Raw genomic sequence first — 26,759 nt, 5'->3', positions numbered from 1 at the left:
GCTTAGATGATCCCAATTTTGTTGGCAACATCCAAAGCATCATAGTCAGGAGCCAGTCGAACATATGCCTCTTTCTCTCCATCAGGCCTGATCAGGGTGTTGACCTTGGTCACGTCAATGTCATAGAGCTTCTTCACAGCCTGTTTAATCTGGTATTTGTTGGCTTTGGCATCCGTATTGAACACCAATGTGTTGTTGTCTTCACTCTTCTTCATGGCTGACTAGGTGCTTGGCGATGGCGTAATGGTCAAGCTTGTTTCTCTGAAAGGCGCTCTTCCGAGGGTATTTGGAATGCCTCCGGAGCCTCAGTGTTTTGGGCCGTTGGAAGGTAGATTACGTCAGACATTCTTTTTTTGTGGCTGTGGACGCCTTTCAACACTGCTTTCTTGGCCTTTAAAGACTTTGCTTTGGCTTCGGCTTTGGGAGGGGCAGGGGCTTCCTTCTTCGCCTTCAGCGCCATCTTCGTGAAAAGCTGTGTTTTACATTCTTATGGTTGGGTCTAAGTACCTCATGAATGATGTAGACAGTGAGTGCTGGGGAAATCTTAGAGAAGACTAATCAGCCAGGACTGCGGCAGGCTGGGAAGGTGGCACGGAGGAGATAACCTCTAAATTATACCGTAGAGGGAGATGAGGAAAGAGTACATTCCAGAGTGGTGCTGGTGGGAGGCTGAGAAGGGAAACAGAGAAAAGGTGTTCTTTTGGGTCACCTTCGGGTGACCCAAAGAGCCTTTGGGTCACCTGGATAAAGATGTCCAGCAGGCTTGTCCTTGAACTGGATGGAGGACAGGAGAAAGTTCAGCTCTGGAGCTATGCATTTGACAGTGAGGGATCCATAATGCTTAAAGCAGGAAGTTTCCTGTGCATCCTTTCCCTCTGAGAGGTGAAGAAATTGAGGTGCAGACAGGAAGAGCTGTCCAAGTCTATTAACAGCAGACGAAGGCCCCAGGAGCTCAACCCTGGCCTCATTCCCTTTCCACTACCCCACAGCCGTTGGCCTAGAGGTCATGGGGAGCCACAAGAGAGAAGGTCTGGAAAGGGTGCTTGGAACAGTGAAAGCCAGGCCTCAGGGTGAAAGTGCATTGGGTAATGGGAGGAAGAAAAGGAACCAGAAGGGGAGCAATACCAAGAGAAGCCAAATAACGCCAGTAAAGGAGACCTAGCAGACAGGATCTTGAGATATTTGCACGCCCATGTTCATTGCAGCATTATTCACAACGGTGAAGAAGTGAAAACCACCCATATGTCCATCAGCAGACAAACGGATAAAGAAATTGTAGTCTATAGATACAATGGAATATTAATCAGCCTCAAAAAAGGAAGAAAATCCTGTCATATACAGCAACGTGGATGAACCTTGAGGACAGTATGGTGAGTGAAATGAGTCAGTCACAAAAGGCCAAATACTATATGATTATATGAGGCACCTAAAGTAGTCAGACTAATAGACAGAAGGTTGCCAGGGGTTGGGAGGAGGAGGAATGGTGTTTGATGGACATCAACTTTCAGGTTCGCAAGATGAAAAAGTTCTAGAGATCTGTTATACAGCGATGTGAATATCGTTAACATACTGAACTGTATGCTTAAACTGTACGGTTAAGGAGACAAATGTTATATCACCATGTGCTTTTTACCACAATGGAAAATTTAAAAAAAAATTTTTTTTTTTGAAGAAAAAGCCATAGTAGAAGAGAGTTGTAAGAAGAATAGTGTGGCCAAGGTGTAAAGACTGCACAGAGGTCAAGGCCAGTGGGGGGGCTTCTGGGAAATTGTGGAGAGTCATCTGAGCAGAGAGGTGGGGGAAAAGCCAGACAGACCACAGGGCATTAAAGAGGGTGAGGGCGACACTGGGGGTGGGGTGGGGTGGGGGGCAGCAAGAACGGACCCTGCCTGGTGATTGGTGGTAACAGGCAAGAGTTAGTGAGGGTGGAGGGGCTAGACTGAAAGGGTGGAGCTGTGGGAAGGATTATTGCTTTGTTTTCTTTTTCGGTACAGAGAGCACACTTGTGGGGGAAGAAGGGGGGTTAATGATGAGGGAGTAATAAAGTGGGGAGGGCGATGCAGGGGGTCTTGGCACAGCGGAAGGGGCAAATGCACCTGTTAGCCTTCATTGGAGGAGGGACATGTGCCTTCGTGACAGGAGGGAGAGGGGGAAGGTGATAAGGGGGCGTGGACAGAGTGTTTGTCAGATATTGGGAAGGATGTGGCCAGGATGGGGGTGACTGCACAGTCTTGCTATAAATTCAATCCACCAAGAGTTGAAACCAACAGCTTGCAGTGGGAAAGGGGGGCTGAGGAGGAGTCAAGAGAAGTGTGGGACAGCTGGGGACAGCAACTGTGGGACTGCAGCACGGAGTCCGTGATGGATGAGGTGCTGCCTGGCCAGCAGACACACAGACGTGTGTTGGCCCCAAAGGCAGAGTTGCAGGCACCCTCTAGCAGTGCCTGGAGTGGAAGAAAGGGCTGTGGGGCTGGCTGGGGGCTGGGAGGCAGCTGGCAGGGCAAAAAAGGTGGTTTGGAGCTGGAGAGAACAATCACCCTACAAACCTACTAATGTCCTCGGACTGCTTGCTCCCCTTACCTCCCGCGGTCCTCGGCTGGAGCGCTCTGCTCCGACAAAAACAGCACCAGTCATAAGCTTTGTCTTTTTAATAAAAAATAAACCGTCTGTGACAAGTCGTTTTTGAATCCCAAAACAAAGGAGAGGGGAGAGGAAAGGGGTCCAGGGGTCAGACAGGGAAAAGGAGTGAACAAGGCTCAGATTACCCCTGTGCTCTAGCCAGGCCAGAAGGGGTTAAATCTGCCCCAACTGAAGCAAGACGGAAGGAGGTGAGACTTCAGGAAAGGCCTCCCTGGTTGAGTTGATAAGGGGAGCAGGAAGGGAGCAGCTCCCTGCAGAGTCCTGGAGAGCCTTGGGAGAGGGGAGTGTTGGTGTCCAAGGTGACAGCTGCTTTTAGAGTGGAGTCTCCAGGTGTGGTGTGCCATCTTACAGTTGCTTAGGTGTTTGGTGTTTTAGGGTCTCCTGTAGCAGTATGTTTCTGGAAGATCCCGGAATGGCCAGAACTGAAGGATCCTCTCTAGGTCCTCCTATCATAGCCTCGGTCCAGGTCTGGGGCAGCCCCCATTAGAGAGGCCACGTGCTTGGCAGAAGGGAGTCCCATAGGGGAGTCAGACCGCTGTGCCCAGCCCCACTGAGTGCTATCGGTGGCACAGAATGGCAGAGAAGGTCCTCTTGTGGGAGGAAGGTGGTCTTTTGTGCTACTCCCACCCTAGTCAGGGCTGCACTGCTCCCGGTACCCCCAGCCAGCACGGCCAGGCGCCCTGCCCTACCCGACAGCTCCAGCTTGCACCCAGAGTTTAAGCTACCTCAGTGCCCTGGAGGTTGCTGTCAGCGTCCACATCACTGGCAGAGGTCCTGAATTCCTTGGGGGATTGGAGGCACTGCTCCCTGCTCAATGGGGCCTTCTCCCCGAGGGGCAGGGTCCCACAGCCTTGGACCTTGCCCCGGGCTCGGAGTGCCCCCAAAGGGGAGGCGAGGAGGAGGATGAGGGCTCCTGAAAGCACTAAGGCAAGGAGTACAGTGACGGTGAGGAAGTGGGGCCAGTAGGACCGCGGGGCAGCCAGGGCAGCCCCACCACCGACTGTGGTCAGCGAGGCCTCCATGCGCTCCCGGGGAATGCCCGCCAGTTCAGGATCCAGGGCCAGGGGTTGGTCCTGACTGTCCACCCAGTAGGAGACCACAGGGTATGAGAAGTCATTCTCAGTGGCCCAGCACTGATAGAGACCCCCCACCCCATCTCGCAGTAGCAGCAAGAGGGAGCCATGGTAGACTGTGGAAGAGATGTCCGGGATCGCTGCTGTGCCGTGACTCCAGTGGTAAGAGGCCAGAGCTGAGAGGTGGGGGCAGGGGAGCTCCAGGATAGAGTTGGGGACAGCCAGGACTTCTTTAACTGTAGGTAAGGGAAAGGGGCCAAAGGTTAAGGAGAGAGCAGGCAGGAGGGAGTCTCTACCCGACATGTGGGCCCCAACTCCCACCTCCAACTTCTATTTCAACTCCTAAACTCAACTCTGACCCCTTTCCTATCTCCAGTCTGGGCCCCATACTAACCTCCCCAGTCCGTCTGACTGCAACTCTGACACCAGAAGCAACTTCAACCCCAGCCCTGAATCCCAGCTTAGAATTCCTATCCCTCCTCCCTACAGCCTACATCCCAATCCATTCCCACTCTGGGTATTCAGGTCTCAAGCCAGGCAGGTGCTGGGGGAGAAACTGAGGCAGAAATGCCCATCCCCTCCCAGAAGTCCTCCCGAGCCTTTGTGCCTCCCCTGGTCCCACACTCACTGATTTGGGGGCGGCTCTGAGGCCTTCCGCTCCTGCCCATGGGGCCATTGGCACATGCCCACTCTGGGTTCCCACGCTCCATGTCCTGCTTCCAGGACTTCCTGAGAAGGCAGGGAAAGCAAAAATTATCCCTTGAAACAGCCAAGAGTGGGAGGAGGAGGGAGCAAGAGAGCGAAGTGCAGGGGGGAAGAAGGTGGGTCTGGGAGACTAGGTGGAACAGAGAGGAGGGGAAGACAAGCCCAGAGTGGACTGCCTGATGCAACTCCATCCCTGAAGGAGCCCCCCACAGGCCGGGGGAATCTTGCAGGGAATGTGTTAGTAGCACCTGGAAAGAGGAAGACCATAAGCTGGGTAACTGGCACTCACGGGATGGGGGTGGGCAGGAGGCGGCAGATTTGGGACTCTGGGTCCCAAGCACAGTGAGGGTCCCGGGCAAGGACACAGTCCACACAGCTGTCGTAGACACTACAGTTGGCTCGGGGAACCCTCCAGATGCCTCCTGAGAAGCCTGCAAACACTGCGCCCTGGAAGAAAGATGGAGAGTGTCAGGGTGTCCTCGCCACACCTAGGAAGAACCAGGCACCCAAGGTCTGCCCCACTAGAAGGCCATCTGAGGGTCAGGCCCCTTCCCACCTGGGTGGGGGCCAGCTGCAGGTTGCGAACAGGCTCAGGGTCAGGGAACAGCTGGATCTCCTCCACCAGATAAGCGTTGTTGTCCCCACTCACCACAGCCTTGTGGAGGGACCCTGTGCCTGTGAAGAGACAGAGAGAGCTGAAATTGTCTGACCCCATCTACACACCCCTCTCGTGCTCCCTCTCTGACTCCAGGTGGCTTCCCCAGCTGTCAGAAAGTTCCTTCTGAAGTGTGCACTGGACACAGATCTGTCAGACCATTTCCCTCTATGCCACGGAGATGAGCTTGCTTGTAAATGGCTGGAAATCCCTTGCCTCTCGGCCCTTCCTTTGCAACTGCCTGATAAAACTCCATGCCTGGAGGAACCCAACCGTCCCCTTTCTCCATGGACATGGGGAAATGGACTGCTGAGCACTTCTGTAGAAAATCACATCACCAGCCTCCCTCACCGCCATCAAGTGTCTCTACTCAAAGGCACTTCAGTGAGTTCTACCCTGAACACCCTTTTAAAAATTACTACCACCCCAACTGGCATTCCTGACCACACACTGCTCCATTTATTTTCTAATCTCATAATGTACCCAGTAATTGACTCTTCAGTATGTTTATTGTCTGTCCCCACGCACTCCAAAAAGGAGTTAGATTTTTGTCTGTTTTGTTCTCTATTGTATACCCAATATAGGCACAGCTGATGTCCTAAAAGAATGAATGAACCTGATGGGTTTCTTCCACTAAAGCTCAAGGTCATCCACCTCAGCCAGGCCCTCAATATAATATATGCTTGGCAATCTTCCCCATCTCCCCCGCAGACTGTCTCTCCTTTTTTCTCTCTCTCTTTTTTTTTAATAAATTTATTTATTTTTGGCTGTGTTGGGTCTTCATTGCTGCGCGCAGGCTTTCTCTAGTTGCAGCGAGCGGGGCTACTCTTCATTGTGGTGCGCGGGCTTCTCATTGTGGTGGCTTCTCTTGTTGCAGAGCGCGGGCTCTAGGAGCACGGGCTCAGTAGTTGTGGCTCGCGGGCTCTAGAGTGCAGGCTCAGTAGCTGTGGGGCACGGGCTTAGGTGCTCCGTGGCACGTGGGAATCTTCCCGGACCAGGGATCGAACCCGTGTCCCCTGCATTGGCAGGCGGATTGTTAACCACTGTGCCACTAGCGAAGTTCCTCTCCTTCTTTCTACGATGAATATTTGAATCTTTTCCTCTCTCCTCAAACCTCCCACCTTTTCTACCCCTCAATCTCCACCCACCCCGCCCCTCACTCATGACCCTGTGTCCTCCTACTTCGTAGAAAACACAAAAGCCTTCACAAAAGAGCTCCCTCTATGTCTTGCCCATTTCCCCCACAAGTCTATACATTCCCCCTTCCTGTCTTATCCCCCCTTCTACTCCTTCGCTCCCATCCCAGCAGAGGTCTGTACCTCCCCCACTCACGACCAGTCCCTCCCCCTGGTTCTAGAACCAGGCTTCCTGCTGCCTCTGCAACTTAACCTGCCATTTAGCCCCTCACCTGCCCATCTCTTCGCCATCTCCCTCTCTACCGGATCCTGACGATCTTTCCCATCTTTAAAAAGATTGCTGGCTGGATCCCACGCCCTCCTCCAGTTACCTCCCCTTCCCCTCTTCCCCTTCACAGCCAAGCTTCCTGAAGCATGATCTGTGATCTCTACTCTCGCTGTTTCCAGCTCCCCCTCTATCCTCCCTCACTCTTCACCTCTCTAGCATGTCTTCCCCATAAGATAAACAGTTCTTGCTAAGGCCACCAAAGCCCTCCATGTTTCTCTCCCCCACCAGACTGAAAGCTCAGAGAAGGTAGGGACAGGACTGTTTTGTCCTCCCACTGTATTTTCAGAGCCTAGCAGGGTGCCAGGCACAAAGTAGGTGCTCAGAAAACATTTGTTGAATGAATGCCTGAGTCAATGAACTCAAAGGTTTCCCTCCTCAGCCCGAGTTGCAGTCCCTGCTCTGGTCCCCTGAGGGCCTTCAGCCCTTTACTCACTGGTGCCCAGGTACATGACCAGATGGCTATTCCCATCGATGCCCTGGGCTGTCTCCACTGCAAGCCGTGTGTACTCCACACCAGACTTCACCAGCAGGGGTGTCCCCACCACCGGCTCATCCATCAGGAAATGGTCCTTCATGAAGGTCAAGGCTTTATCAGAGGAGGGGCCCTCTAAGCACTGAAGGGGAAGGAGGCAGATCAGGTCAGCTTTCTCCTTCCTTCAACTCACCCATTGCCTCTTCCCTCCCTCCCTCCCCCTTGGCTAATATCCTTTGCCTCCTTTCCTCTTGGCAGTCCTCGTTTCAGGATGGGGATTAAAGCTGGACTCGGGAACTGCCCGGCTTTGAATTCCAGCCTCTGAACTGAGCGTGCCTGAGGTTCCTTAACAGTGTAATGGGCCTATTACCAATACATCACAGGCTTGCTGTGAGGATGCAATGCACCAACACATGAAAAGTAATTAGAACAGTGCTTGGCATAAAGTAAGTATTTCATAAACATTAGCTGTCATTATTTTCCTCCATCATCACCTTCACCAAGGATGCCTGGCCACCAGCAGGAAGTAGAGTGAGGGTCCCTTGCAGACAAGGACCACCTTGAACTCATGTCTGTTAAGTCCAGGCTTAACACAGGACCTGGCACACAGTTGGTGCCCAATAAATGTTCGCTGAGTCAGTAATTGAATGAATGATGTCACAGAAAGGGGTGGTGAACAGGGAGTGTTTCTCATCATGGTGTGGCATGAATTTGATGCGTGACTCTGGGAGAATCCCTTCTCCATTCTGGGCCTTCTTTTTCTTACTCATAAAATGAGGGGGTTGGACCAGCTGTTCTCTAAAGGCCCTGCCAACACCAGCATACTGTGGCTTTGGGACACCTGTGTCCTGATCTTTGGTCACGATTCTTGTCTTCCGTTTCCAAGAGCACTGTCTTAACACCAGCCCCAGCTCTGTCACCTACAAGATATGTCCTCAGACAAGTTACCCCACCTCTATGAGTTGCAACTTCCTCATCTGTAAAGTGATGTAATAACATTTGTATTTCATTTTGATGCCAGAATGAGCATAGGCACTTACTCTCACTTCCTCCCAAAGGGATTTTTTTTTTTTTTTAAAGACACAAACCTACAGGGATGGGGAGAACAGGAGAGGAGGCAAAGGCAGCCACATTTTGGAAGTTGGAAAGCAAATGAACAAATAGGAAAAGATTTAGCAGGATAAAAGAATCTTCTTAAGCCAGCCCAGGGATAACCCCAAACTATCTGATTTATAAGGCAGAATTCCTGAAGTTCATGGATTAGTGGCCCCAGTCACCTTTGGAAATGGGGCAAAGGAGGGGCTGAATAAAGAAGATTATTTGAAAGTCTCTTTAAGAAGTAGGCAGATTTCCTCCCAGCTCCATGCCACTGAGTGACTGACCCTTCCATACCCTAGCCCCAAACTGGAGGTTTATTCTCTGGAGAGGGTAAGACAGAGGGACTCTGAATGGAGTACAGCAGAGATGGGTGACACCACCATGAAAGCAGGGGATTAAATCCAAGTAGACACAGTACCTGCTGAGACTCTTCCCCCACACCCAGCCCTCTTTCCCCATGGCTCCCAGACACCAGGAGCCAGACCATCTCCCTCCAGGCAGAAGACTGGAAGAATCTACTCCAGGAAAACTGACTAGAGGTCCAAGAGGAAAGACTTAAAGATATTGACATTGAAGGTCCCCAACAAAGCAGTCCAGCCAGACCATCCTCAGTGGAGCTATCACGGAGCTCAAGTTGCCAAGTCATGCCCAGGGTGCAGAGTTTCCAAACAGCTTCATGGTCCCCTCCCTCTTAAATATGAGTAGATAGCCAAGGATTACCAGATATGTGAGTGAAACCATGAACATGAAAGAGATCAAAACAAGGAAATGGAAAAATGAATAAACGAAAACCTAAGAAGAAACAGAAATGATTCAGAGAAAAGAAAACCACAGCAAAATATCATTACTACCTTAAGAGAGATAAGTATGAAGTTAGTATACCCATGAAACAAGAACATAATGCTACAAAAGAGGAGTTGTTATTTCAAAGAGTGTGGCCAGAGGTTACATACTTCCTGAAAGAAGACCACACTACCACTATGAGGTAGTTTTGTTCCCGAAAATCAAACTTTAATCTGATTACATCTCTAGATCCAAACACCAACCAATTTACAGAAAATACTTAAACTCCATCACAAGATGCAAAATCAAGATCCAGACTGTGGAAAATTCTACATAACAAATAAATTGCAAGAGAAAAAAAGAAGTTGGAAAGGGAACATACAGACTAAAAGAGACTGAAAAGAACAACCAATCCAAATTTACAGTTCTTATTTGGATTTTGATTCCAATAAAGAAACCATAGTTTTTAAAAACCCTTATGATATCTGTGAGACTATTAGAAATTTGAACACTAAATGCATATTAGATTAAGGAACTATTATTAATATTTTGGTGTGATAATGGTACTACGGCTATGTTGTTGTTGTTTTCAAAGCCCTTATCCTTTGAAGATACATACTAAAATATTTATGGATGAGGTAATGGGATGAATGGTAGCCCCCCAAAAGCCATGTCCATCTAAAACCTGTGAGTGTGACTTTATTTGCAGAAAGGGTCTTTGTATACATAATTAAAAATCTCAAGATGACTCATTCTGGGGACTTTCCTAGTGGTCCAGTGGTAAAGAATCCGCCTTCTAATGCAAGGGACGTGGCTTTGATCCCTGGTCAGGGAACTAGGTTCCCACATGCCGCGGGGCAGCTAAGCCCGCGTGCCACAACTACAGAGCCCACACACCCTGGGGCCTGTGCACTACAACTAGAGAAGAGAAAACCCGCATGCCACAACTAGAGAGAAGCCCTTGCAACGCGATGAAAGATCCTGCATGCAGCAACTAAGACCCAACGCAGCCAAATAAACAAATAAAATATTTTTTTAAAAAAGACGACTCATTCTGGATTACAATGGGCAATAAATCCAATGACAAGTGTCTGTATAAGAGAAGTGGAGAGATAAGGCATACAGAGATAAGGCAAAGTGATGACAGAGGCAGAGATTGGAGTGATGTGCCTACAAGCCAAGGAACACCAAAGGTTTCCAGCAGCCAACCAGAAGCTCAGAGCGAGGCATAGAATAGATTCTCCCTCAGAGCCTCCAGAAGGAACCAACCCTGACGACACTTTTTTTTTTTTTGCGGTACGCAGGCCTCTCACTGTTGTGGCCTCTCACTGTTGCGGAGCACAGGCTCCAGACGCGCAGGCTCAGCGGCCATGGCTCACGGGCCCAGCCGCTCCGCAGCATGTGGGATCTTCCCGGACCGGGGCACGAACCTGTGTCCCCTGCATCGGCAGGCAGACTCTCAACCACTGCGCCACCAGGGAAGCCCCCTGCCGACACTTTGATTTCAAACACCTGGCCTTCAGAACTGTGAAAGAATAAACTTGCGTTGTTTCACACCACCATGTTTGTGGTAATTTGTTATGGCAGCCATAGGAAACTAATACAGATGAAATGATACAATGACCAGAATTTGCTTCAAAATAATAAGAGGAGAAGTGGGTGGGGTATAGATGAAACAGTTTGATTGGCTATGAGTTGAAGCTGGCTGATGGGTGTACGGAGGTCCATTACACTATTCTGTTCACTTTTTATATATTTAAAATTCTCTATAATGCAACATGTTTATAAAAGACATATTCAAAGCTCAAAAAATCTAGTAAATTAAATATCTGATAGCAGAAATTAAAAATCTGATAGAAGGATCAGAAGATAAAATTGAGATACTCTCTCAGAAAGTAGAACAAAACCAAAGACATGGAAAAAATCTTTTAAAGGATTTTAAAAGGTAGAGGACTAGTCCAGGAGGTCCAGAAAGAAGTGAAAAAACGTTCTGACATTAGAATGTCAGCTCCATGAGGAAAGAGACTTTTGTCTATTTTGTTCACTGCTATATCCCCAGTGCCTAGAACAGTGACAGGTGGCCTCAAAAAATATTTGTTGAATGAAAAGGGAACAGGAGGAAATAGTTCAAGAAAACTTCTTAGAACTGAAGGAACTAAAAATCCAGGCTTAAGGGGCAAATTGAATGTCCAGACAATGAATAAACAGATATCATCAAGGCACAATCATGAAATTTCAAAACAACCAGCAACACAAAAAAGGTACTACAAGATTCTAGTGAGAAAAAGAAAAACAGGTGACATTCAAAGAGTTGGGGATCAGAATAGCTTTAGACTTCTCAACAGCAGCATTGGAAGCTAGAAGATAATAGAGGAAGCCTTCAAAGTCTGGAAGGAAAATCATTTCTAGTCTCGAATTAGATACACCTAGGCAAACTATCAAACGTGAATGTAGAATAAAGACATATTCAGACATTCAAGGTCTCAAAAAAATTTACCTGTCATGTATCCCTTTCCGGGAATCTCCACTAAAATGAGATAGTGAAAAAAAAGAAAAGAGAGGAAGTTGTGGGATGCAAGAAACACCAGATTGCACAAGGAAGAGGCAAAGGGAATGCCCAGAATGATGAGGAAGGGAGATTCCAGGATGGCAGCTGTGTCCCGGATGTAGTTAAGATGTAGTACAGACTACAGCAGATAGGAAGGATCTCCAGGAAGATGAAACTCTTAGAATACATAATGGATCTTTTTTTTTTTTTTATGGATCTGTTTTTAAAAGAGATTCAGATAACTGAGGAATAGTTTGGGGTTGAATTAAAGATAAGAGCTTAGAAAACAAAGCAAAAAAAAAAATAATAATCAAGATAATTACTAACCCCAGGGAAAAATTTTAAATTATGCAAAAAGGAAAAATAATCATGTCTTACTACCTGGCTCAGTTGTGAATAATGAATCATAATACAAATATTGATTTAACCAAAATTACTATAAAACAATGTTGGGAGGTGACGGGTGGGTGCAGTGGTGTGTTGATAAGGCAGCTCTGGGGAACGACGAGTGGGGGGACCTCTGATTTGAAGTGTTTGCTGATTTCCATGATGTATTATTCCCACCATGGCTGATTTCAAGCTATCAATGTATTGTCACTGAACTCGGATTTGTAAAGAGATGCACAAAGGGTTCTTGCTAGTTGCTGCAAGCCAGTTCTAGCACATCGCTGAGTGCGGGTGGGGGACATGGTTAAATCCTCACCATCCAGAATGGGAATTCAATAGACACTGCCTGACACTGAAACATCAAGAAGTAGCAAGAAAAGTATTTCCAGATTTAGAGATAAATATCAAAAGAATCAGCTAAAAGAGTTGAAGGTGGTTGTCTCTAGAGAGGAAAAAGGGCTGAGGATAGGAAACAGGGCTGTTTTTTGTAACTAACCATGTAAATCTATGTGATTGTTTAAATGCTGTACATATACACTCTGATCAAAAAACAAAAGTTAAATAAGAAATGCAGGTGAAGATGCCCATGACAGTCCTTGGCACAGCCCGTGCTCCCTTGTTTCCTTAGTGATACACCCAGGTATTTGGCGTGCACTCAGCTGGGGTGAAGAGGTGCTGCTCTGTGTTTAGGATGGGGTTGGACACATGTGGAATGTGGGCAGCCAGAATGGGTGAATATCTGAGCAGACAGGACCTGGGGGTGCGGGGAACACGAGCATTTACTGGGCATTTATTATGCTGTGATAGGTACTTTGACATGCATATTATGTATCTGGGGAGGCAGGGTTTGCTCAGTGGGATGGGTAGTACTCACGCTGCCTGGCCGAGGACTGATATCAGAGAACCCGTAAGTAGTCCAGCGTGAAGTCTCTTTGTTCAATTCCTTATACTTCCCCTCAAAGACATGCTTGATATCCTTGAGTGAGAAAGCACAGACAGCAGAGCTCCTGGTCCCACCAACCTGCCTGGAGAAAGCCAGAGGGGACATTGTCTGTAACCTCCTCTGCTATACCAGGAAGCTCCCCTTCCAACCCTGGCCCACCTTGGTGAGAAACCCCAGAAGGGCAGGAGGATGAAGGGCTGGGTCAGCCCCCAGCTGTGGTGATAAGGGCTAGGAGAGCCCCAGACTCTAGCCCATCTTAGGATCTGAGGTGTGATTATCTTTAATGAGAATTAAATGGGGCTCATGCCCTGGGGTGTCTCCTGCCTGGCCTGCCCAGACTGGGCCCCTATGGGAGGAGCAGTATAACCAGCTGCCCAACAGGCTCCAGATGAAGTGTTCCTCCTTGGGGATCCCATGTATTCCTGGTCCTCAGATAACCAACCACAGCCTAACTACAACTATTTTTATTCCTTCAGCCTTGGTCTGTGGAGACAAAAGGTCTCTCCTGTTCTCTTTAACCTGTGACATACACCATATTCTCATTTCTGGATGCCATAGATACCAGACCCTGCTTACAACAGATATCTTTGATACCTGACATATTGTCAGCAGATCCCAGACCACACCAAGTAAGTTAAACTTTCTCAGCCTCCAAGCAATGACTGTATTTTTATCTTATGTCGCTGGTGGTGTTTCACTCTTTGCTCTGACCATTAGGAAGCTCGGAGCTAAATTTGTGCCGACATCCCAGCAGTGCACATTTGTAAAGCACATGTGTAATGTGCTGACTGGATCCCTGGGTTCTCTTATTCTCCTTTTATTTCCATTTCCTCATGGATTTTATTTTATTTTAATGTTTGCCTTTTGTAAGCTGCCTCCTATCCTTTTTGGAACCAGGCAGGATATAAACTAATAAGAACCTTTCTGAGCTTTATTTTTCCCATCTACATTAAGGGCATGAGTCAAATTCCTGGGAGATGGTGACGATCAAATGCCTTCGTATGTGAAGTGTGGAGTATGTGCTCGACTCACATCGGTTCCTACCCTCCCTGGCGGGCCAGGGCAACAAGGGTGCTGACCCGTAATCCCGCTTCCAGCCGCCACGTTCCCGCCTGGCCGCTCACCACTGAGAGGTGAAGACAGCGTAGACATAGGGATCGGTGGAGGAATTGTCTGCCAGCAGGACAGCGTGACGGATGATGTTGAAGGGCAGCTGCCCCGGCAGGGCGCAGAGTAGCTGGGCCTTCAAGAAGGTGGTCCACTTCTTCTGCAGCAGCTTTTCGCCGCCCACGTCGTTCTAGGGGCACCAGAGGAGTCAGGGGACGACCCCTGCCCCACGTGACCTCACCCTCTTCCCCGCCCCTCACTCCCATTGGTCACTACGTGCTCAGCCCCGCCTCTGCCATCTCCCCATTGGCTTCTCCACAGCCAGCCCCGCCTCCCGCCCAGGTTGCAGACCTTGCAGACTCTGGCCACCCGGGATGTGTGGAGCTTCTCGAAGAACTCAAACTCGCTGGCTGTCTCCTCGAAGAAGAAGTAGACAACGTGGGTCGAAGGGATGGCTGCCACGAAGGAGGCGTCCGCTGCAGGGGCGGGGCAAATGGGCTAAGAGATGGAGCACCTGGATGCCCTTGCTTCCCCTTTGTGAAAACTCTTGGCTCTGGAGGACAGGAGACATGACCTCTCGGGTCCCACAGCTGGTCGAGACGTAGCCATGGGTGGGGGGTGGGGGCGGGGAGCGACTGGTACTTCTTTAATTATTTATGTAAGATGAAAGTTTCAAGAGGACGGGAGTTTTGTCTTCTTCCCTGCAGTACCGCCAATGCCTAACAGTACTGCCTTGCACACTGTTATACCTCAACAAACGAGAGTTGAGTGAATTAACAGCAGTTCACAGTGCCAGGTCTCCGGGACTTGGGGAAGGGGGCCAAACCTGTGCTGGGTGGGGCTCAGGTCCTTACGTTGCAGCCAGCGGAGGAAATTGTCCGTCTTGAGGACAGGCTGGGATCCCAGTGTGCGCATCAGGATGGGCTCACTGCCCAGGAAGTTGTTCATGGTGCCGGAATAGAGCATCCCATCTAGTGTGGGGAGAGGCGGGGAGACCTCATCAGTTGGAGGGTGCCCCTGCCCTCCTCAGACCTGTCAGCATTCACATCAGTCTCTGGCCTCCTTCATGTGTTCTACACCTTCCTATGGAATCCCAAAGCCCAGCTCACAGCCCCACACTGAGCACCATTCTTAGGTCCTTCTGCCCACAGGGAATGGCCAACCTTATGGCCTTCAGTGTTTTGGCACTTTTCTCTGGCTCCTCCCTCCCATGCCCAGCTAAACCACTTGCCAGTTAGAATCACTCATTGTTGCCCGAAGACGGCTTCGTTTTGTTTCCGTACCTTAAGTCCTACCCTTTTCTTCATGGAACACCTTCCCTGCCCATCTACCTATCTTTCAAGGTCCCACTCAGTCAAAGTCCACCGCCTTCAGGAAGCCAGGGTGGGAAGTCTGTAATGGTTTGTGTCTGGGAGGGCACAGCACCATGATTTCTTCTTTGTAATCCCTACAGTTCCTAGCACAATGCCTGGCACACCAGAGGGGGCATTCATACAGAGCATACTTGTTGAACAAATGACTGAATCTCAGACCTCTTCCCTGCCTGCGACCCTTCCTGGACCCTCCCACCTCTGTGCCTCTCTCCATATCCATTTCGCTCCACCTCCTTTGTGGCAGTTTCAGCAGGAGCTGATGTTTGGGGTACCTGATTCTCCCTCTGATTTTGTGTTCTGAGGCTCCTGGCTTCTCCTCCCTCTGTCCCCTGCTTTTCAGGAAATTGTCAGATTCCATATGTCACAGAGTGACCAGGGAAAGCAGTTGCTGGGATGGACCAGGGAACCTCATACTCACCTGCCAGGACAGCCGTGTGCTTATGGGCGGGGTCGAAGGGGCTTTGGCCTTTCCCCTCTACAACCTTGTCCTCCGAGATGGGCAACAGGTTGGAATCTTGGAGTTCCTAGAGAGGGGGAGTGGCTGGGGGCCAGAACGCCAGAGTCTCATGTCTGGGAAAGGAGGGGCGTGAGGGAGGGAGGGGAGGGGATGTAGAGGAAAATTGGTGTGGGGCCAGGAAGCTCACAAGGGTCCTGCGTCTGGAAAACCAGAGTTTTCCAGAGCTGCAGAGGATGAGCTGGGAGTAGACGTGAGGAGGGATGCTTGGGGCCTGAGAGCTGGTGCCAGATAACTCACAATGAAGGTACAAGCAGGGCTGAAGGCGAAGGTGCCACAGGCGTAGAGATGGGTGGCATTGAAGGAGACCAGGACACGAATAAAGTTGAAACACTGTGTCTGGGGGAGATAGAGAATTCAGGCCTCCAGGGCACTTGCCCCAAACTCCTGGGCCCCCAGAGGCTGCTCCTTCACTCCCTAGCAGGGAGAAGGGCTGGGCAATGCTGAGGCAGTCCCCATCTGTCTTTATAGAACATGATGCAGGCAATTATCATGCAAACAAGCATCCTCTGCTGCCTGCCCAACCTGAGATCATCCAGTGATGGTCTAGGGACACCAGGGTTCTCTACCAGAGCCCCAGTATCTCCACCTCTACTTACCTCATTGCTCTTCTTCTTAAAGGCACATTCACTCTTTTTTCGGTCACTGGCTGGCCAGGGTATCTGAAGTGGGGCATTGGGAAAGAGGAGATAAAGGGAATGAGGTCTTCAGCTCTAGCTCTGACCTACCATCCCCCCCTTGGCTCTGATGTGAAATCACCAACAGGCATAGTGGTTAGTTACACGCTAGTGGGCTATAATAACCTCACTTTGTGACCCTGGCTATTACTCTGATGATACTGTTATTCATTAGGACACAGCTCCATGGTAGAGCATGGCCTATGGAATCAGACCTGAGTTTGAATCTAGACTCAGCCACTTACTGGTTGAGTGATCTTGGTCAACTACACAGGCTTCTGGAGGGCACAACTAGGTAGCATATGTAAAGCGCCTAATGCCATGCATGGTATAAAAGCAAAGGTTGGCAAAAAAAACCACCACATTTCCTGAGGAAATTGTTAAAAATGTCAGTTCCTCACACCTCAGAGAATCTGTATTTTTAAAAAATTATATTTATTTATTATTTTTGGCTGTGTTGGGTCTTCGTTGCTGCATGCGGGCTTTTTCTAGTTGTGGTGAGTGGGGGCTACTCTTCCTTGCGGTGCACAGGCTTCTCATTGCGGTGGCTTCTCTCGTTGCGGAGCACGGGCTCTAGGCGCACGGGCTTCAGTAGTTGTGGCTCGCAGGCTCTAGACCGCAGGCTCAGTAGTTGTGGCGCACAGGCTTAGTTGCTCCGCGGCATGTGGGATCTTCCCGGACCAGGGCTCAAACCCGTGTCTCCTGCATTGGCAGGCAGATTCTTAACCACTGTGCCACAAGGGAAGCCCAGAATCTGTATTTGTTTTGTTTTGTTTTGTTTTTGTTTTTGGTGGTACGCGGGCCTCTCTCTGTTGTGGCCTCTCCCGTTGCAGAGCACAGGCTCCGGACGCGCAAGCTCAGCGGCCATGGCTCACGGGCCTAGCCGCTCCGCGGCATGTGGGATCTTCCCAGACCGGGGCATGAACCTGTGTCCCCTGCATCGGCAGGCGGACTCTCAACCACTGCGCCACCAGGGAAGCCCAAGAATCTGTATTTTTAATTGGCATCCCATGTGTGCAGGTGGCCCACAGACCACACATTGAGAAAAACAAACTGTGGAGATGCTCAGTAATTGCTAGCTCCCTCCCTCCCTTTTATCCTTCCCTCTCCCTTTCTCCCTCATGTTGTTCCCATGAGTAGGGTGGCTGTAATTTAACACAGAAGCTTCAGTGATTTCTACCGGTGGGTGGATATCATATTATTGATATAGTTTGAGTCAATGTTTCTCTCATATGTCAATAATTTCCATATCAGCCATTTTAGTAATTAATAGTATTCAACCAGTATTCATGGTACCAATGAATAGTGAGGCCACTATAGTGTTTCTTGTCTGTTATACCAATCATATATATATGTTTATATGAAGAATTGCTGATTGTTGGGGACTCTCCTGGTGGTCCAGTGGTTAAGAATCCGCCTTCCAATGCAGGGACTCAGGTTCAATCCCTGGTCAGGGAACTAAGATCCCACATGCCGCAGGGCAACTAAGCCTGCACACCACAACTACTAAGCACGCGAGCCACAACCAGAGAGCCTGCGTGCTGCAACTACAGAGCCCACGTGCTCTGGAGCCCGCGGGCCACAACTAGAGAGAAGCCCGCACGCTGTAACAAAGACCCAATGCAGCCAAAGAATAAAATAAATAAATATTAACAAAAAAAAGAATTGCTGATTGTTGCTGATTATAGGTAACAGCAAATTGGGTGGTTATTCATGCGTAAGCAGCCCAAGCGCAGGGCAGCTGTCGGTCCCCTCCTCACTCCCGGCCCACGCCCTTCCCCTGGCCTCTCACCATGTTCTTCAGCCTTGGTACCCCTGGATCCTGGATATTCAAAGCCAGAATGGCCTCTCGAGCCCCCACATAGAGAGTGTCTCCATCACCACTCAGGAGCAGAGTGTCAAAATCCTGGAGGCCCTTCTGGTGGAAGAAGCTAAGCGCTCTGCGTCCATCCCCTGTTGAGAGGTGGTGAGAAGGAGACAGTGATGAGAAGTCAGTGGTCAGGGCTTCCCTGGTGGCGCAGTGGTTGAGAATCTGCCTGCCAATGCAGGGGACACGGGTTCGAGCCCTGGTCTGGGAAGATCCCACATGCCACGGAGCAACTAGGCCCATGAGCCACAACTGCGCATCTGGAGCCTGCGCATCTGGAGCCTGTGCTCCGCATCTGGAGGATGCGCATCTGGAGCCTGCGCATCTGGAGCCTGTGCTCCGCAACAAGAGAGGCCGCGATAGTGAGAGGCCCGCGCACCGCGATGAAGAGTGGCCCCCGCTTGCCGCAACTAGAGAAAGCCCTCGCACAGAGATGAAGACCCAACACAGCCAAAAAATTAATTAATTAATTAATTTTAAAAAAACGTTTAGGGCTTCTCTGGTGACGCAGTGGTTGAGAGTCCGCCTGCCGATGCAGGGGACACGGGTTCATGCCCTGGTCCGGGAAGATCCCACATGCCGCGGAGCGGCTGGGCCCATGAGCCATGGCCGCTGAGCCTGCGCGTCCGGAGCCTATGCTCCGCAACAGGAGAGGCCACAACAGTGAGAGGCCCGCGTACCGCAAAAAAAAAAAAGAAAAAAAAAGTTAAAAAAAAATAAGTCAGTGGGCAAGCAGCTGATTTCTGAGATAAAATCAGGAGAAGAAAAGGGCTGGCAGAGTGTGTTCCCCAGACCTTGGCAACTGGACCCACTCTTCATCAGCAGCTCCCCGCTTCGTCCCACCCTGCTGGCAGCCATAGGAGCTTTGTGTGTTGAGCTCATAGTAGAGAGGAAAGGCAGCCAGAGACAGGGTAATGACAGACTGGAGCTGGGGGAGGGTGGCCCGTACCCAAGAGACAGACAAAGGGACAGGAAATAAAGTGAGGCACAGTGGATGCTCTTCCAGGCCTGGGGGCTGCGGTGGGGGAGGACACGTTGGTCCTCACCCATGGGGAGAGCAGAAGGCAGAGAGACGACAGGAAGGTGTTGGCGGCCACAGACAGGAAAGCTAGATGTAGATAAGACTATGTGTCAAAGTAGCTGTGGGTTGTAGGGGACCCACTCACCAGCCCCACTTTCCTCCCCGCCTCTATTGCAGGAAATTTCCACCACAAGAATCACTGCCATAGGCTGAACAGAAAGGAAATGTTTTTCTCCAAAGTTTCCTGCAAGCGCCTAGATGTCACCTGGGCATGAGATTCCAGCTGGCTGTGGGAAGTTCCCTGAGGTCTCCCCAGCACCGTGGTGTGGCAGAGGTGGGGCGTGTGTGCCTGGTCCCCTGGCATATCAGCAAGGGGGGAGGAGCTTCTGAAATCCTCTCTCATGAGCACATTTGTACTTTTGCATTAGTTAGAGGACTGACTAGCTAATTGTTACCTTTGGAGGCTCAGAGACTGTTAGGACCAACCAAGAGGAGGAGCTGGGGAAACGTGTGGCAAGGTGCTGGAGAGGCAGGCCTCCCCAGAACTGTATACACCCCTCTGTTACTGAACTGACTGCCCCAAAGTGTGGTTGTCGGTTCATCTGCCTCCCCCTTGGGACCATCAGCACTTTGAGGGCAGGGGCTGAGCCCTGTTTATGTTGTAATCCCAGCACCCAACACAGAGGTCCCTCCATCAACAGGCAACATGCATTTCCTTCACCGCGTTGCCCCAGAAAGACGCTAAAGACACAGCTGTGCCCAGGAGTCTGCCCCTACAGCTCCTACAGGGCCCATGTTCCTTCCTGAATCTTTTCCCTGGAGGTGCAAGACCAGCAGTCACCACAGCCTCAGTAAGAAACCAGCCAAGCTGTGCCTAAAGGGTCCCAGGGTCCGTATCCCAGTCAGGCCACGCTGAGTTCTTGTATTCTTGGTGTCCACAGTACTGGGCCTGACGTGGTCCAGCATCATCTGTGCAGTTGTGTGTCCTGGTGTGTCCTGGGTCACCAGGCCCACAGATGCTCTTCTGGCAGGGGCCTTGGCTTTGGGGCACTTGAGGGCATGAAAGCAGTTACGGTGTTGAGGTGACCAGTTCGATACCAGTGACATTTAAGGAGGGAAAGAAAAATCACCAACTCTGGAGAACAAGAAGGCACAACGCCCCTGGCCCCCTGGTCCCCTCACTTCCCTTTCCTCAATCTCTGCCCCAGGTGAGTTTCATCATTCACTTCTGTCTCAGTCAGCCCGGTGTTGCCATCCCCACACTTCCTGATCATCAGACACTTACCTGCGTAGTATTTGACCCTGGGTGTGGGCCCCTGCCCGTCACCCCGTGCAGTCGTCGGTGGTGGCAGGAGCAGCAGAAGCAGCTGGAAGAGGAAAAGGCCCAGGAGGCTCCAGGAGTCCAGGCCCAGGGCTGGAAGGGCCATGCTCAGCCAGAGGCTGTCACCAGACGGCTCTGGGGAAACAGGCACCCGCCACTCTCTGGGTGAGCAGTCGTTACCACATCCTCCCTGGGAACCAATCAGATAGCCCCAGGCAGCAGAAGTGTGTATTGTGGGGGGGATGCTAGAGAGACGGGCCAGTTTCCTCTCCAGAGTGCCCTTAGAGAGTCTCACTTCCATCATCCCACAGGCCTTATCCCGCCTCACTCTCCCCTCTGGGTAGGAGGCCAGCTGTTCCCCATCCCGCCCTTCTGATCTCTTTGCACCGATAGCCCCACTTTGCCTTTTCTCACCTTACTCTCAGGGAAGTCTTTCTTGCTGTTTCCTCTTTGCCTTCCCTCCTCATATAGCCCAGAGCCCAAACCAATGCCTGGTCCTGGGCAGGGAACTTTCTGGGGAGCAGATTCCTGCACTCACAGTATAGATTCTTCAGACGTGACTCTCCTGGCACTTTCAGATCTGTTGATACCCAGGGCCTCGTACACAGCCCTACCCTCTGATGACCCAAACAAGCAGACCAGGTCTGAATCAGCCTGTTCTGATCTCTCCCCAACTGGGCTTAGGTCGCTGACTCTCAGGCCTACAAGCCTCTTCTTGCAGGGAGGAGATGGGAGTCCAGCCTGGAGGGCTGGCTACCAGCATCGTGCGGAAAGTGGCCCAGGGCAGGGACTGGCTGTCTGTCTCCCAGCCTCTGCAGCTGCCCCCTCTCTCCCTGGTCCTTGTGCTGCTGCTGTCTATCTCCCTGGGCCTCTGCATAATCCTCCCCTGGGACTGCCACCCCCCAGCCACCCATCTCATCTCACCCTTGAGCCAGACACAGTGCAGAACCTAGATGTCCAGACTCTTGGGCGTGGGTGCCATCCAAGAGAATGAAGAAGGGGGGTTCCCAGGCCCCAGAGGCAGGGGACGGGAGGCTCAGCCTGGCTGGGCCAGGCGTGCGGCGCTCCAGGTACCCATAGCGGCAAAGCCAGCACTGGGAGCTCTGGGCAAGGGAAACCAGAATTTCCACCTCGAGTTGTGACAGATCCCTGGCTTGGGCGGAAGTTGGTGGATTGGGAGGGGACTAAAAGGAGGCACACCTCTGTCTTTCACCTCATCTATCCAGAAAGTTTAAACGGCCAGAAAGTTTCTGGGTCATTTCAGCCATTCCCCTGTCCCTATATCTCATCACATCCAGTCTAACCAGGCAGTGGTTTCTCCTCTTGCTCAAGACTTCCCAGCTAGGAGACATGACACAGTCTTTCATATTCCTCTTTCCACTTACCCACAAGGTGCGGTCTCTCTACTCTTACCTACTGGGAAGTCCCTGCAGTGATCTAAACTTTCAAACCTCCCACTTCCAACTGGGCCATAGTCTTTCAAAAATAAAACAATTGCAAACAACAGGGACCTACTGTATAGCACAGGGAACTATACTCATTATCTTGTAATAACCTATAATGGAAAAGAATCTGAAAAAGAATATATATATATATATATATATATATATATATATATGTATAACTATCACTTTGCTGTACACTTGAAACTAATACAACACCGTAAATTAACTATACTTCAATTTTTTAAAATGGCTTTAAAAAATCTAATAACTAAATAAAACAATTGCATTAAGCTCTTATCCATGGCTTTGGTGTGGAAATTCCTTCTGTAGTCTTATCTCCAACACTCTAATGGCAGCATCAGGCCAGTGGGAAACCCAGAAAATTTCCCATCTGAGCTTGAACATACTTCTGGGGCACCCAAACGCCTGATGATGGCTGCTCACCCCCTCCCTGAAGGCTCCAGGGGGAACCTCATAATCCAGGGTTAATGAGGCATCTAGCACCAAGGGCCTCATGACCTATAAAGTGGGTAGTTTCCTGCCCACTCAGCCTGAGCCCCGCTGACTGCTGGTTAAAGAGCACAGACACCCCAGGGCTAATCCGACTCCGATAAATAACCCACCTCCTCCTTAAATGCACATTCCTCATGGTCAGGAAGTCCTTCCTGTAGGGTAACTTCCGTCCCTCTTGCCACAGCAAAGCCTACAGGGTGATGGGACAGCCTAGGCTTCTCCTTAGAAGAATTCCTTATCAGTCTGCTCAGCCTTCTTTCCTTTCCTTCTGCTCCCATTTTCCCTCCATTTCCCTGGGGGCTGGCCTCAGCCCAACCCCTCCTGACAACTGTTTCTATCAAGACTTACCTAAGACTTCTCCAGACTCTCATGGAGTCTTGTTGCCAGATCCTTGGGAGAAGCCATGGTCTAAGCCACCCAGAGAACATTTTGTAGACTCTCAGAATCAAGGGAAACTCCCACCCAGACCCCACCTCAGAGCCTAACCTGCTCTGGGACCTCTCTGCTTGAACAGATCGTCTTTTCTGGGTCTCTGGGAGGAGCTCTGATAGGGTGGGTGGGGCTTGGGGAAGGAGGTTCCAGCCCCACCCTCCCAGTCCTTGCCCTATTCCCACCTCTCTGGAAGTGTTAGATTCAATGCCCTGAGCCGAGTTCCTCCTTCTCCAGAGACCCAGGAATTCTCCTTCTGGCAACAAGTCTCCCTTTCGCCAGCCTCTCCAGTGGATATGAAGTCTGCATTATCAGGCTTTGGTCTACCCAACAATTTTAGCTAGGTACCACCATAATCCCATTTTAAAGATGACAGAAAGTGAGGCAAAGGAGGTTACACAGCCAGAAGCCAAGTTAAACTCATATCTGCCTCATACCAGAGTGACTCCCTTAGCTACACTGTCTCTCAGGAGTCCTACTCCTGCCCTAGTCGGGGAAACTCAGCTCTGAGCCACTTGCATGGAGAAGGCAAGTGTGTAGGGTGGGGGGTGGCAAGTTCTAGCTCCTATGGGCTAAGAAACAGTGCCTCTAGGGTGATTCCTGACTCAAGAGGAAACAGAAACCTCTCTGAAGAAAGGCCATCAGGTACAGGTCCCACCCCCTGTCTCCACAAGGGCTTTCTGGTCTAGCTCCCTGGAGGAGCCTGGTGGGGAGGAAGGGCACCCTGCCGCTACCACTGCTTGTCTTGCACCAGAGCCTCAGGAGTCAGATCCCAAGTTACACTGCCATCTCCCTTGCTGCAGCCTGCAGAGCCCACAGCCAGGGCTGGCTTCCTGGGCATGTGACCTGCGCAGTCACACAGGTCCCCACGCTCGGTCTAATGCCCAGCTGCTGCCGTCTTGAAAGTCTTGATCTTGTTCCAGGAGCTCCACACTTTCATTTCGCACTGGGCCCTGCAAATGATGTAGCAGGTCCTGCCCAAAATATCAAGAATGCTCAGAGCTGACAGGGTCCCACCCCCTCACTGTACAAACCAGGAAACCAAGGCCAGGGAGGCGAAGTGTCCTGGCTGAGGTTGGAGTCAGGCAGCAGTTCAGGTGGGGTGGTGGCAGGAAGGGGTCAGAGGTTCAAGGACCAGGCTGTAGGGGCCGTGCCATTTCATAGCTCCACTGTGGGAGCTCCCCAACTCCTTTCTCTCCCAGCCCTGGGGCCCAGCCTGGGGACCCCCATGACAACAATGCTGAGTTCAACCCTGACCCCCCCAGTGGGGACTCCTCCCCCACGGCCCCTAGACCACATCAAATAGTAGCCCCTTTCTGGCCAGCTTTCAGCCCAGGATAGAGATGTAGATGTGGGGATGGAGGTGGGAAGGGAGATGGGGATGTCACTCCCACACTTACCCCATGCTCACCCCAGGGACTCCGTCTCTTCTGCACCCTGAGCGAGCATGGATACCTCACTGAGGGAGGGGCTCCTGAAGCCAGGAGAGAAGCCACTCCTGGCTTTGCCAATGACCCAGCTGGTCCAGTTTCCCCCCCACCCACCTCTCCCTTCTGGCTTCAGGGACAGCCCCAGAAGGGCACAGTCCTAGGGAACATCAGCTTCCTGGCTCTCCTTCTTAGCCCCACCTGCCCTGCCCTTCGTTACCCTCTTGTTACAATCACAAGCAAGTCAAATCAACTTATAATTATTAAGTGCCTACTGTGTCTAAGGCACTAGCGATATCGTCAAACCTCTACTCCCCCAGCATCCCCCCCACCTCTTCCCATCCCCAGTCTCCCAGCCTTCTTGCCGCCCACCCAGCCCAGTCCCCCCTAACCCCTTACCCAGTGCCTGCTAGGTTTCCTCCTTCCGTCTGACTAGTGCTGGAAGACTGAGCTGAGTCCTGAACACAATGGCCCGACCCCCTCTCTCTGTCCCCTCCTCAGGGCAGAGCGAGCGCCAGACAATGGCCCGCCCCCTCCTTTCTGAACTGTCAGCTCTCCCGCTCCCTTACCTGGAGCTTGGAGCGGCCTCCGTGTTTCCCTCCCCCTGGAATGCCAGGCTTCCTGTCTCCCGGTGCCTTCGGCCCTGCCACACCCCCACCCCCCATCCCCAATCCCATCCCGCCTCACTCGTCCTCAGTCACCATGGCAACTGCATCTCTAAGTGGGAGGGACTAGAATCTCCCCATATTCTTCCTCCTCCTTCCCAGTGTCCCCCTGCGCCCCACCTTCTGCGGCTCCTGGATCCACATGTGTGGAGGAGGCAGGGCTCCGGATGTGGGGGGAGGCAGGAGGGGGCACACTAACCCCTGGGGGTCCTTGCTCAGCTCCCTTGCCCACCGTCAGGCAGGCACCCCAGTGCAGATGTTCCCCAGCTGGGTTCAGGGGGTCAGGTGGGGCCATTTCTCCTTTATGGTCGGTTTCTCTGTGTTTTCCCCATTCTCTCGGGAACTGTGTATAAGTAAGGGGGTCACACCTGGATGCTGGTCTGCCTGACCCCAGGCAAATTTTTGAGTTTGCCAATGAGGATGCAAATGAACCCACAAATATCTATGCAAAGAAGCCAAGAGACAGGGTCTCTGTCAAGAAGCCCAAGAAGCCCTCTTCTATTAATATTATCCTGGCTTGCATGGCAAGGGCTCCATTGCCAGGTTCAGGTTCTGCCATTTCTTACTAAGCCACTTTACCAAGAAGATGCCAGAAGTCTTCTTTGGCTAACACCCTGAGACCTATTAGGAGAAAGTTTGTGCTATAAGAGGAGGGATTGAGGGAAGACTTCAGAAAGGACTTTCCAGAGGTCCAGATGAGATAGGGCTAAAAAGAGACAAGCCTGAGCTGGATCCTTTCCCATCTGTGAGGCAAGCAGGGGTCTGGGTGGAAGCTTTGGGAGCTGGGCCTGGTGTCCTTTTCCAGGCCTGATCCTGAGCCACTGTTTACCAGAGTTCCCTCCTGTTCCCCCTTGGCCTCAACTTCTTCACTGGTAAAATGAGGAGTTGAAAAAGCCCCTTCCAGGGGACTTCCCTGGTGGTCTAGTGGTTAAGACTCCATGCTTCCGCTGCAGGGGGTGTGGACTCGATCCCTGGCAGGGGAACTAAGATCCCACATGCCCTGTGGCCAAAAAAAAACAAAAAGGAAAAAAGAAATGGAAAACAAAAAGCCTCTTCCAGGTTGGCCTCTCTCCGCCTGTGGGAAGACTGTGAGAAAAGGTACCATGGGACTGGGGAGCAAGAGCCCTGGATCCGGGGCTTCCCTGGTGGTGCAGTGGTTGAGAGTCTGCCTGCCGATGCAGGGGACGTGGGTTCGTGCCCCGGTCCGGGAAGATCCCACCTGCCACGGAGCGGCTGGGCCCATGAGCCATGGCCTCTGAGCCTGCGCTTCCGGAGCCTGTGCTCCGCAACGGGAGAGGCCACAACAGTGAGAGGCCCGTGTACCGCATAAATAAATAAATAAAATTTTTAAAAATTAAAACAAAAATAGAGCCCTGGATCCCAGGCCTGCATACCTATAACTTGCTGTGTGATCATAGGCAGGGCACTTGCCCTCTCTGATTCACATAGGTAAAAGGATGGCTTTCCAGCCTACCTGGAAGCAGCTTGGCTTATCTCTAGACTGAGTATTTTTAGGAAGAAGGAAGTGAGTGTGCTGGTGCCGGCCCAGGGCAGAGAGTTTCACAGGCCAAACCTGGTTCCCCTTTAGATTAGGTCCGGGTTGGGGTGATGGGTGAGCATATCTGTCCGGGG

The 26,759-nt window shown here is 51.1% G+C and overlaps 1 protein-coding gene and 1 pseudogene across 2 annotated transcripts; both read right to left on the bottom strand.

Moving 5' to 3' along the window:
- Positions 1-2: 2 nt before the first annotated feature.
- On the bottom strand, positions 3-460 carry LOC132422991 (large ribosomal subunit protein uL23 pseudogene; annotated as a pseudogene).
- Positions 461-2,633: 2,173 nt separating this feature from the next.
- Positions 2,634-25,066, bottom strand: SEMA4A (semaphorin 4A). 2 transcript variants are annotated; one of them, XM_060008223.1, is made up of 15 exons: positions 25,032-25,066; positions 20,613-20,838; positions 18,232-18,392; positions 16,362-16,424; positions 16,003-16,101; positions 15,667-15,772; positions 14,730-14,846; positions 14,227-14,351; positions 13,893-14,065; positions 12,700-12,850; positions 6,971-7,151; positions 4,975-5,093; positions 4,708-4,865; positions 4,342-4,442; positions 2,634-3,949 (listed from the first exon to the last, which is right to left on the bottom strand). In XM_060008223.1, exons 2-15 carry the CDS (start codon positions 20,752-20,754, stop codon positions 3,357-3,359), a joined length of 2,289 nt encoding a protein of 762 aa, XP_059864206.1. In that variant the 5' UTR covers positions 20,755-20,838; positions 25,032-25,066; the 3' UTR covers positions 2,634-3,356. The 2 variants fall into 2 exon arrangements, with proteins under 2 accessions (XP_059864206.1, XP_059864197.1); XM_060008214.1 differs by lacking the exon at positions 25,032-25,066 and adding an exon at positions 21,573-21,979 and having other exon boundaries at positions 20,613-20,783.
- Between the last annotated feature and the right edge of the window lie 1,693 nt (positions 25,067-26,759).

This window comes from Delphinus delphis, chromosome 1 (genome assembly GCF_949987515.2).
Source record: "Delphinus delphis chromosome 1, mDelDel1.2, whole genome shotgun sequence".
Lineage (NCBI taxonomy): Eukaryota > Metazoa > Chordata > Mammalia > Artiodactyla > Delphinidae > Delphinus > Delphinus delphis.
This window is presented reverse-complemented; position numbering and strand designations above follow the sequence as displayed.

What these genes read in the sequence shown, in the direction of transcription:
- SEMA4A (XM_060008223.1), bottom strand. Translation starts at nt 20,754, where the DNA reads ATGGCCCTTCCAGCCCTGGGCCTGGACTCCTGGAGCCTCCTGGGCCTT. An exon ending in TTAAGAAGAAGAGCAATGAG is followed by an intron (nt 16,102 to 16,361) that starts GTAAGTAGAGGT and finishes TATCTCCCCCAG; the next exon opens with ACACAGTGTTTCAACTTTAT. An exon ending in TCAGAGCCGCCCCCAAATCA is followed by an intron (nt 3,950 to 4,341) that starts GTGAGTGTGGGA and finishes CCTTACCTACAG; the next exon opens with TTAAAGAAGTCCTGGCTGTC.